Consider the following 11,002-nt stretch of genomic DNA (forward strand, 5'->3'; position numbering starts at 1 on the left):
GTTCTACTGTTAATGTTACAAATAGATTTGTGACGTTTAAATTCTCGTCTCCAGGAGCAGAACATGAGTTGAGTTTGTTGTGTGACTAATGTGACTTGTTGTTTCCTTTAAGTTTTGTTCTTTCTTCTCTTGATGTTGTGGAGAAATTGTTCATGAAGAATGTTTATCTTTTGTGGAGTTTGTTGGTTGAAGATTTGGTGATGGAGCAAAGGTCGACAAACACAGAGACTAAAAACACAGAGTAAAGAAGAGTCGCTGTTATTTTACCGACCAGGAAACAAACACACACACAAACGCACGCACACACACAAACACATTGTCATCTCAGTCGTGACCGTCTCGACTGTAAAGGTGGAACAGAGCGTTTGGACTTGTGCAGATTTCACACACTCAGAGCTGGAGTTGTGTTTGTTTGAGTGACTCTTTCTTCTGAGTGTGACGAGGGAACAGAGTTAGAACACGACTGAACAGTTTTGTGTGGTTTTTGAGTTTTAATGTTGCAGACAGAAACAGAAAGAATCTGTCCTGAGGAAGTGACGGAGGCTCAAGTGTTTATTGAATAGGGACAGTGCATATTAATGAACATCTACAACACTGCAGTGTAAATATGCCAGATTATACAAGACTGAACATTTCCGTCTGTCGTCCCTCGGCAGGAAACACCACAAATTTAAACAAAGCAAAAACAAGTAACAAATCTAAACTAAAAGTGCCCACAAGTCTGGTTTTTCTTCTCTTTTAAGTAGGACTTGAAGGTGGCAAGAGTTGGAGTTTCTCTTATTGATAGTGACAGACTGTTCCAAAATGTTGTGCTCCTGTGTGTCTCTCTCCTCTGTGTGTGTGTGTGTGTGTGTGTGTGTGTGTAGAATTAAAGTATAATAAAATATAAATACATGTTTTTATTCTAGATCCATGAACAGGTCGTTTCCTATTGGCTGTTTCCTCTCAGGGGGCGGGGCAAGAGGCACGTGAGTGTGAACGATACGCGCAGAAATGACCTGAAGGCCTCTGCTGCCCCCTGGTGACTCTCTGTGTGAACATCAAGTCCTGTTCTAATGTTCTAATGTTCTGATGTTCTGTTGTTTGTTCTGTCACTCAGAGCTGGAGTTGTGTTTTTTTTTTCTTCGTCCACATCAGTTTGTGGAAGAAAAAATGACTTTCTCCAGATAAACTACTTACGTTTTTCTTATTCTGTAAAACACTTTGTCTCTGAACTGTGCTTTACAAATAAAGTAATTCAAACTTGCCCATTATGAGTCTGTTACATCTCCAGACCCCCAGACGCTCTGCTCCACCTGGTGATGTCATCAAGTGAACAGCTCCTTTTCTCTTTAGTTCAGTCGAGATCAAAACTCCAGGACAGAAATGTTCCAGGTGATTCTAGTGAAGTGTGTGGAGTTTAAAAACACAGTGGAGCACCTCCTGTATCACCACACGATGACATCACAAGGTGGAACAGAGTGTTTTCAGTGTGAGAGAAGAACTCAGCCTAAACATGTGAAAGAAACAAAATGTGAGGAGGAAAAATCAGCATCACACGAGCCTTTCAAGAGGAAGAAAAACTATAAAGACTTAAAACAAATGAAATGAAAACTTCTTTTTTACCAAACTGTTTTATGTGCAGAATATAGAAAAATATAATCAGTGCCAAACATGATTAAACAGCAAAAGACTTTTTTTTTACGATGTGCAGTAACTTTAACCTGATCCACTAAAACAGATTTAAAATATTTTACACGTCTTTGGTTTTGTCGTATTTACATTTGCATAAATCTGTAAAATGTGTTTTATATAAAAGAGAAAGTTTTAAATATGAAAGTGGCTAAATAATAAAAACAGTCGGGATTATTGCACTAAAGCTCACAGCGGCGCCGGGCGAGACCAGGGGCGAGACCAGGGGCGAGACCAGGGGCGAGACCAGGGGCGAGACCAGGGGCGAGACCTGGGGCGAGACCTGGGGCGAGACCTGGGGCGAGACCTGGGGCGAGACCAGGGGCTTCAGGGCTTCCTGCGCCTGGAACAGAAACAGTGTGAGTGAAACTGAAGCCGATTCTCAGATAAAAGATAAAAAGAGTAAAATACTTGGTGACGGCGTGATGCTCGAACCCAGGGCCCAGGTTCGACCCGACTCTCATCTCCACAGACACGGCGCACTGTGAACAGAAGGTGAGTTGTGAGTGACGGGCAGGTTTCGTGTTCGTGTTCGTGTTCTCGGTCGTACTCTGGTCTCCACGTCGGTCCAGGATCCGTCCGACTGTTGTTTGGGGGCAGCGGCTCCTTCAGACGACTTCCTCTTGCGACTGAAAAGGGAAAAGAGGAAATGTCAGACACAGTTTGATGTTTTGTGGTCAGTGGATCAGTGGAGGATCTGGTCTGGACCTGGGCGCCGACGTCAGCTCCTGCCTCAGAGTCTCGATGTCGGTGAAGTGAACGGCCTGTCCTCCTCCCCTCGTCTTCATCACCTCCCCCTGAGGATGAAGCAGCTCGTTAGTTTCACTCGGGAGATAAACTGGTCTTGTTTGTGGTCACAGACCTTGATGAGTTTGGTCTGGATCTCTCCGTCTGACGCCACCTCCTGGTGAGTGAGGACGTAGCGGTCGCACTTGGCCAGAGCCTTTTCGTTGGGCGCAGACACCTGGATGGCGTTGGGGATGACGGGCTGCAGGACGGTGCCCAGGTCCAGGTTTGAAGAGGGTTTATGGTCCACCCACTTCTCTCCTCCGGCCGAGCGCGAGCGTCTGTGCAGCGGCCGCACCGGAGCCGCCGTCTGCTCACAAAAACAAAAACTTTATTAAACATAAACCCGACAGACGGGAGGCTGCAGTACCGCGCACGCACAGGCAGGGGCGACGGTGAGGCGGATCTCTTGGCGGGTTGGCCTCTCTTCTCTTCTCTGGAGGGTCTTTTGGAGGGCGTCTGTCGGGGCGGAGGCTCCGGGCGCCCGGGCGTCTTACTCTCTGTGACGATGGCCTTCAGCTGCTTCAGCTTCTCGTCTTTGACCCACAGTTTGTTCTGCATCTCCAGCTGCATGGCGTTCACCCGCCTCATCTGAACAAAACAACACCACAACAACACCACAACAACACAACAGCGTCAGAAAACACACGTGTGCGGTGTATTTATGATGATCTTTCAGACGTTTGAGCAGGACTCACACACTCCTTCTCCCACTTGTGCTGCGTGTCGGACATGGCTCCCTGCAGCCTCTGCTCCATGCGTCTCTTCTCTGTCAGTTCTCTGTTCAGACGTTGTTCTCTGGTCTCCAGCTCCTGCTGCAGGGACCTCTTATCCACCTCGTACACCTGAGTGGTTTTCTGCAGGATGTCGATCTGCAGACACAGTGAAGGCTTCAGTCACATCTGAAGAGTTTTGTCTAAACTGTAGGTCAGAGTTAAACTTGGAGAAGTCTGACCTTGTGCTCTTGTGTCTTTGTCTTCTTCTCCAGACGTTCGATCTCTGCTCTCTGACTCTCTATGACTCGCTCCTTCTCCTGCAGTTTGGCGTTTTGTTGGTGGATGTGGTCGTCTCTGGAGGAGCGTTTGTTGTCCCAGTCGTGCAGCACAGACTTCAGAGCTCCAGCTGAAACAGACAAAAGAATCAAACCTGTTTCTTCACTAACACCAGAGTCTCCAGGATCTGTAAAGACCTGCTTGGTGGAACTGCTCCAGCATGTTCTGTCTGAGCCTCTGTCGGTTCTGCAGAGCCTCGATGAGTCTGGGGAGGGTGGAGTCATCGTGAGGGTCGGTGAGGACACAGGCGGGCAGAGGGGGCAGGGGGGGCACGGTGCCCATCGCGCCCAGGACTGAAGACAAGTCTGTGGAACGACAGATTCAAACATGTGGAAACTCAGACGTGAACTTCTGGAGTGGAGGATCTGCAGCCTCTTGTACGACAGAGATTCTCAGATATGTTCTTCTGTACGGAATTAACTTTATTTAATTTACACGTCTCCATGGAGACAAACAGGTGACTGCACCAGGGCAGGTTACAGGTCAGATCTATGGAGAGGCGACTCCACGCTCAGAATGTTTTTAGTAATAAAACTACAGCCAATAGAAAAAAGGTTATAGATCAATTTAAAATGATTTATGTGGAACATTCCAGACAAATTAAATCTGGCAGAGTCCACTCAGTAAAGTTACACAGTGCATCTTTAAAGCTTCATTATTTTGACGAGAGCAGATCTAATCATCTTCACCCGTGTGTGCGTCCACAGGTCCTCCGCGCTCCTCCAGTCTGCGCGTCAGTTCTTCTTTAAACGCGGCGTTTCGGTTTCGTCGTCCGGGGGTGAAGCCGCAGATGGGTCGGTCCACGGGCCGCGCCACCTCCACCTCCTGAGTCATTTCTGCAAACCGCATCACCAACTGCACGAAGGACGACGACGACGCGGGGACACACACACACACACGAGGACACACACACACACACACACAAACAACAGAACTGAGTCATCGTCCAGTAAATACTCCAGTAAATACTCCAGTAAATACTCCAGTAAATACTCCAGTAAATACTCCAGTAAATACTCCAGTAAATACTCCAGTAAATACTCCAGTAAATACTCCAGTAAAGGACCAGTGTGTGAAAATGTTTATATACAATGATGTGTGCAGTGTAAAAGATTCTTTTTTCTTATTTAAATTAGTGATGAAGACGAGACGGGAGCAGGTGACCAAAAAAAAACAAAAACAAAAAAAACACATCACAAAAACACCAAAACCAAAATGTGAAGATTCTGTTCATTACAATAAAATCGACCCAAATCACACGACCGTGAGGACGCGAGTCCAGCAGAGACTCTGACATGATTCATTCGTTGGAGCCGCAGGAGACAAAAAGGTTCAGTGATTCTTGTGTTTTAATTTCCTTTTCACTGGTGCCAATTTCTTGACTTTTTACAATTGAACAGATTTTGTTTTGCTTTGTTGCCATGGAAACAGCTCCATTCTGCATCACTCTGGATCCACAGTGAGAGTTTGGTGTTTTGTTTGTTTTACCAGCGTCTCTTCGTAGTCGTCGGCTTTCGGGTTGACGCAGACGATCATCTTGACTTTTCCTTCTCCGTCAAAGTAATTCTTGAACAGATGAGTGACTTTAGAGTCTCTGTAAGGAACCATCTACAACAAAAGCAAAAACTCATTAGTTCATTTGGTTCAACATTTAACCCGCCCTGAGGTGCTTCTGTGTGTCTGACCTCTGACCTCTGACCCTCGGGATTGTTCTGTTCTAATCGAGACTTTTTAAAAGGGACAGTTTGGAATTTTGGACATAAAATAAATTTAGAAGTAAAAAGGAAAAGAGGTCCTATCGACACAGACATGGTGCGGTGGTGTTTTGTTTTTAGTGGCAGAACAACAGTGGCCATTGACTTGCAGTGACCTCTGCACATATAAGGACTGGATGGAATATTTTAAAAAGTGTCTCCACACGTCTCCAACACTCTGGACCATGAGGAAATGAAGTCCTATGTCCAAAATTCCAAACTGTCCCTTTAAATCTCAATACTGATCTAAAACGACTTCATAAAGAAACAAAACTGAGAAAGAAAAACTGGTGTCCAGTGGGACCAGACCAGGACCAGGGCCAGACCAGGGCCAGGGCCAGACCAGGGCCAGACCAGGGCCAGACCAGGACCAGACCAGGACCAGACCAGGACCAGACCAGGACCAGACCAGGACCAGACCAGGACCAAAACCAGACCAGACCAGACCAGACCAGACCAGACCAGGGCCCCAGGACCAGGACCAGACCAGACCAGACAGGGCCGTCACAGTGGGCATGTAACGGCGTCTTTAAAATAAGAGATTAAATTCCTCAAACATGACTCGGTGCACAAAGAGCCTCAGGTGAATAAATGTTGAGGTGAAACTGTAACTTGGTTCAAAGTTGTGAAAAGTCCATTTTACAGAATAAATCTGGATTAAAACGTGTAAATCTGTAAATCCGTGCACAGTTCGTACTTTATTCGTCCCACAGAGCTGGTTTTCTCTCAGGACCTCGATGCAGGTGCGGAGCGTCAGCAGAGACTGGTTGATGTTTCCTGAGGAGAGACACAGTCGGGTTTGAGTTTGAGTGAGATTAAAACAAATGTGAGAGTTTAAGACTGAAAACTCTTCTCCCTGTGTTTAGTACAAACGAGTCAGGTTCTTTTCATCTTCTTCCAGTTGTCAGATGTTTTCTGTGTTTATCTGTGTGGAGCTGGTTTGGTTTTTGTCGACTTTTATGTGAAGCTGAACTTGTTTTAAATGTGTTTTAATATAAATAAACTTGAACAGAAAAGTGAGTGACCTGCTTCTCTGATGCGTGTGCCCTCCGCCCCCGTCCTCGTGCTTCTCTCGCTGCCCGCCAGGTCCACCAGGCACAGCTGACTCAAAACCACCTGAGTCTTATCCTGAACACGGAGAAAAACAATCACATTATTATTTTGACTCTTATTTATCACCAGGATCCACATGAACAAGAGCAGATCCTGAACAGGACTCAGGAGAAAGTTTGCAAATATGAAACGTCATCAGGGCTTCGATATCACAACACACTTAAAATATAAAAGAGAATCTGGTCCAGAGTCTTTGATCAACATATTTATCGTGTGGGGAGGTGGAAAGAGCAGAACAAAGATGATCCTGCTGTAATATCCTGTTCAGTCCCTCTGACCTGTAGGATGTTGTCTCCGTCGGCGTCGAGCGGAGCCTGGGCCAGTTTGATGATGAAGACGCTGTGGGAGCGACTGGACTCACGGTTCAGACGAGTGTTCGCCACTTTCCTCCTCTTCTGACCTACAGCACAGACAAGAGTTTACACGAGATTCTCACGAGTCCAAATGAGAAACGTGTGTGAACTATAATCAGTCCTGCTCCAGGTGAGGATCTAGTCCATACATCAGTGCACTGCAGGTTTAAAAACACAGGAACCTGTGGCTCAGGAGCTCGACGCCTCCATCACATTATCAACTTATAACGAACCAACCAACGCATTATTTATAAACCTTCAAACGCTGAAATTTTATGATTTAGTCGACCTTTATACTCTGAAAATAATGTTCAAAGTAAACAACAATCTCCTGTCAAAATCATTACAGAACATGTTCAAAATCCAAAAGAGCCGATCTGAGCTCAGAGGCACGGACATGTTTATTAAAAAGAAAATCAGAACAAACATTATGAAATGTTGTAAATGTGTTAAAGGGCTGGAGCTGTGGAACAAATGTACAGAAAACCTCAAACTGTGCACCAAACTCTTTCACTTTATAAAGAAGTTTAAATGTTTCACTCTGGACAGAAACATGAAATATGAGACTAAGTTTGTGCTGTAGAACTTTGTTGTTCTGTTACTGATTTGTTTGTTTCCTCCTGCTGTTTTTATGAAGATGAACTGGTGTCAAGATGAAGCTCTGACAAAGGAATAAAGGGTAAAGGCAGAATAAGTTTAAGCTTCAGCCTGCACCTTTTCAGTCTGTGTGTGTTAAATATGACTGTGAATGAATGTCAAAATATACCTGTGACCCAAATAAATAAATAATAAATAAATAAAATCTGAATATCTCACCAACAGATTCCTGAGTTCTATGAATTGTGGATAATAAATCAAATTTGATTCATTGCCGTTGTAAATCCATTATTTTGATGCTTAAACTTTGTGCACTGATAAATGGAAAATAGTTTATCACCATGGGTCTCATATTTACTAGTTTTTTTTGTGTTTGCTGAAATAAGCAGCTCTCTGGCATTTTTGTTTTGTAAATTGTCTCACTGGAGAAAAAAGGTTGGAGATATTGAGCCACAACTGTTCCGTTTTATTATATCTGCAGTATTTTGTTTTTATCATGAGTGAACTGCTCAGAGAGAAGATTACACAAAGTCATGTCCAGACCAGAGTCGACCTGGAGGTCCACAATGTCAGGTCAGATCAACCCATCATCAGCACAGTCACTGCCGAGATTTAAGTTCAGACTCTGTAAAAGTGTAAAGGAGAGAATATTCTAAAGTCTAGAGTCTGTACCTTTCCAGAACACCTGAAAAGCCTCCTCCGCCGACTTCACCTCCATCTCCACGCACCCCGACACGTACATGTTGTGGTTGAAGTCTTCTCTCAGGAGCTTCGACTGCGGAGGTCTGCAGAGGAAAAGATTTTTAAAAACACGCAACACAAAGAAGAAAAGTAAGTGACAGATCGGACTACGAAGCTAAAAGGAGCGTCTGAAAACGGCAGAAGCAGGAGCAGGTGTTGGTGGTGGTGTGTCCTGTGGTGTCGTGTCGGTGTCGTGGCCGTAGTTGAGTCGTGCGTCAGGACACAGCGGGGGGAGGGGGGGGGGGGTTCAGTTAAAAAGCTTTAGATGTGGATTAAAGGCTCGGTGAGTTTTTGCACAAACGCGCGGCTGGAGGCGAGTGGGTGACACTGATCTGACTCTCGTTCTAAAGTGTTCTACAGGTGAAGCCCACTAGAGGAGCCACAGGCCACGTACATGAAGTCATTGTTGGGGCGCACAGGTGTGCCTCCAGCATTCCACCTGGGAAGAGAAGAGCTCGGTCTTTTATCTGTTTAGTCACAGTTCATCGTTTCATTCTTTTTCAGACGTACTTCGGTTTGATGGGGTCTTCGGACGAGTCTTCCAGGAGGTCGTAGATGTAGTTGTTGTAGATCTCGATGTAGGAGACAAAAACGCCGTAGGAGCTGTCCTCATCCACCGCGTCCACTTTGTAAACCTCGTCCTGTTTTATCATGTCTGCGATTTCAGGGTCAGTCTTCTGTCTACAAACAAACAAACACACACTTTTATTATTTACTTGTAAAACCCAAACGCCGCTGAACTGTTCTCTAAACTGGGGATGGGCATGATTAATCGATAATTGATCATTAAGAATTTCATGGATTCCGTTCATTTTAATGGACAAACTGAATGTATGTGTGTGTGTGTCGTGACCAAACAGGTGTGTACATGTGTCTCTGCATCAGAAGGAGCGACACACAAACAGTGGGTCAGTCTGTAACGAACCGAAGCACAAATGTGGATTTAACCAGGATTTGTAGAAGAAATTCCACACTTTCCGTTGCGTTGGGACAAGTGTGAGTCCATGTGCACAGTGGATAAAGCAGCACATATGTTTCTGTGTCCAGTGGGAAAAAGTTTTTCCAGGTGAGAGTCGCTCAATGTGGATGACGAGGCCCCGCCCCCCTCCCCCCGTACGCTGTCCTGGTTTTGACAAACACAAATCTGGTCACACTGACCTGTATTCACCTGAGTCATGTCTTTTAATCCAACACAAGTTGAACCACATCAGCGACACAAGAGCTGGAGTTTTATCTTCACTTAGTTTATGTAAATTAGTGATGTGGTTTTAAGTTTTGTTTCTGTGAGATTTGAACAAAACTGAATTAAACACATTATAATGTCAAACAGCTGATGTGGATCTAGAGTCGTTATGTTTATATGTCGTAAAGTTGAATTTATTGATGCAGATTAGTGCAGATAGTAATAATAATGATGAACATTTTAATATAAAAACGTTCATGATTAATCGATAATCGATCGTTAATTCTTCCAACGATCGATTAAGAACATTTCATCGAATGAAGGTCACTACTCTAAACTCTGACTCACCTGGAGCTCGACGGTTTCGCCGTGTTCAGAGAATTGTCTCGTTTTTGTCGCTCCAATAAAGCGTCCACTTCAGTCTGAACCTCCATCCCATTTTTCTCATCACTTTTAAAAACCTACAGAAGAGAAAAGTCTTTAAACGATGCAAATAAAATCTGTAACTCAAACGGTTTTATATTTACGTACAAATCTTTTAGCCTGATAAGGTCCGACACTGTTAAAAATCATGTCCAGGGAGCGAGGCAGTAAACCCCCGAGCCCCGGAGAGCCCGTCATCGTGAAGGTTTTCCCGCTGCCGGTGACTCCGTACGTGAAGAGGAGACCTGAGCCGGAGAGAACAGGTCAGTGAGAGTCTGACAGAGGCTCAGGTCACTCTGGTCACACAAGCTCATGTTTCCTTCTTTAATCAGTGATAAAAAACAAAAACAAACGTCATTTCAATCTCATTTTTACTTTAAGACAGAGCTGGGACCAAGTCTTTGTTTTACAAGTCTCAAGTCTTTGACCTCAAGTCCAAGTCGAGTCCAAGTCGTCTGCTTTGAGCTTCAAGTCATTTCAAGTCTTTAAATCAAAGTACCAATTACAGCTTAGATTTTTGAAATTTATACAAATTTTATAGATAAATTGTACTTTAAAAAAATCATATATTTGTACATGAGTATTTATCGAGTTTATAAGAGTTGTAGAATTTAATTTAGTTATTTTTTCCTTTTTAAACGTCTTGACAAGATCTTAGTGTGAATCTTTACGATCAGAACAGAAAAAAAAGCACTTTTAAATCTGAATTCTAAGTCACAGACCTTCAAGTCCGAGTCGAGTCCCAAGTCTTAGTCCATTTTATCAAGTCAAGTCTCAAGTCCTAAAAACAGTGACTCAAGTCTGACTCGAGTCCAAACTTCTGCTTTAAGGCTCCTCAAACGTGAAAGTGTTCAGTCCTCTGATTGAACCATGTGGCGAAACGTGTCATGTTTAAAGTTCATTTTAAAAACACTGGTGTAATCAGCTCCAGCTCAAGTCTCTGAGGAGTTTGTACCATTTTTCCCACTGATCAGGTCGTCCACCAGAGGTTTGGCCACACACTCGAAAAGCTCCTTCTGAGACACAGACACTCCAAACACTCGTTTAAACGAATACTGAGTCTGAAAAACAAGACAAGACAGATTCATTTTATTTGCTTAATTAAATTATTGTTATTATTATATATATATTCAGTGTTGGGGAGTAACAGATTACATGTACCCGAGTTATGTAATCAGAGTACAAATTATGAGTAACTGTATTCAGTTACAGTTACTGTTTCAGTGAGTGGGAATTGGATTACAGTTACTTTGTTGAAATAAATGGATTACACGGCGATATGTTCCTGTATCCCTTTTTTTTTTTTTTCTTTCCGGTAAATCTACTCTT

General features: G+C 44.0%; 1 protein-coding gene across 2 annotated transcripts in view; it reads right to left on the reverse strand.

The window, feature by feature from the left end:
• Positions 1-1,613: 1,613 nt before the first annotated feature.
• The window catches only part of kif23 (kinesin family member 23), a 10,440-nt gene continuing 1,051 nt past the window's right edge, over positions 1,614-11,002 (reverse strand). The window contains exons 4-23 of one of the 2 annotated variants that reach the window (XM_055155760.1): positions 10,629-10,734; positions 9,782-9,918; positions 9,599-9,711; positions 8,578-8,748; positions 8,462-8,506; positions 7,999-8,111; positions 6,655-6,776; positions 6,289-6,391; positions 5,961-6,040; positions 4,998-5,117; positions 4,199-4,364; positions 3,647-3,814; positions 3,413-3,579; positions 3,156-3,329; positions 2,839-3,048; positions 2,534-2,767; positions 2,380-2,468; positions 2,222-2,300; positions 2,083-2,153; positions 1,614-2,014 (exon numbers count right to left, since the gene is read on the reverse strand). In XM_055155760.1, coding sequence (XP_055011735.1) covers positions 1,999-2,014; positions 2,083-2,153; positions 2,222-2,300; positions 2,380-2,468; positions 2,534-2,767; positions 2,839-3,048; positions 3,156-3,329; positions 3,413-3,579; positions 3,647-3,814; positions 4,199-4,364; positions 4,998-5,117; positions 5,961-6,040; positions 6,289-6,391; positions 6,655-6,776; positions 7,999-8,111; positions 8,462-8,506; positions 8,578-8,748; positions 9,599-9,711; positions 9,782-9,918; positions 10,629-10,734 — 2,484 coding nt within the window. In that variant the 3' untranslated portion in view covers positions 1,614-1,998. The remainder of the gene's footprint in view (positions 2,015-2,082; positions 2,154-2,221; positions 2,301-2,379; positions 2,469-2,533; positions 2,768-2,838; positions 3,049-3,155; positions 3,330-3,412; positions 3,580-3,646; positions 3,815-4,198; positions 4,365-4,997; positions 5,118-5,960; positions 6,041-6,288; positions 6,392-6,654; positions 6,777-7,998; positions 8,112-8,461; positions 8,507-8,577; positions 8,749-9,598; positions 9,712-9,781; positions 9,919-10,628; positions 10,735-11,002) is intronic. The other variant, XM_020925482.2, reaches the window with a different exon arrangement.

The sequence above is a fragment of the Boleophthalmus pectinirostris genome, unplaced genomic scaffold (assembly GCF_026225935.1).
Source record: "Boleophthalmus pectinirostris isolate CB_2022bp ecotype Guang Dong unplaced genomic scaffold, ASM2622593v1 HiC_scaffold_2, whole genome shotgun sequence".
Classification (NCBI taxonomy): domain Eukaryota; kingdom Metazoa; phylum Chordata; class Actinopteri; order Gobiiformes; family Gobiidae; genus Boleophthalmus; species Boleophthalmus pectinirostris.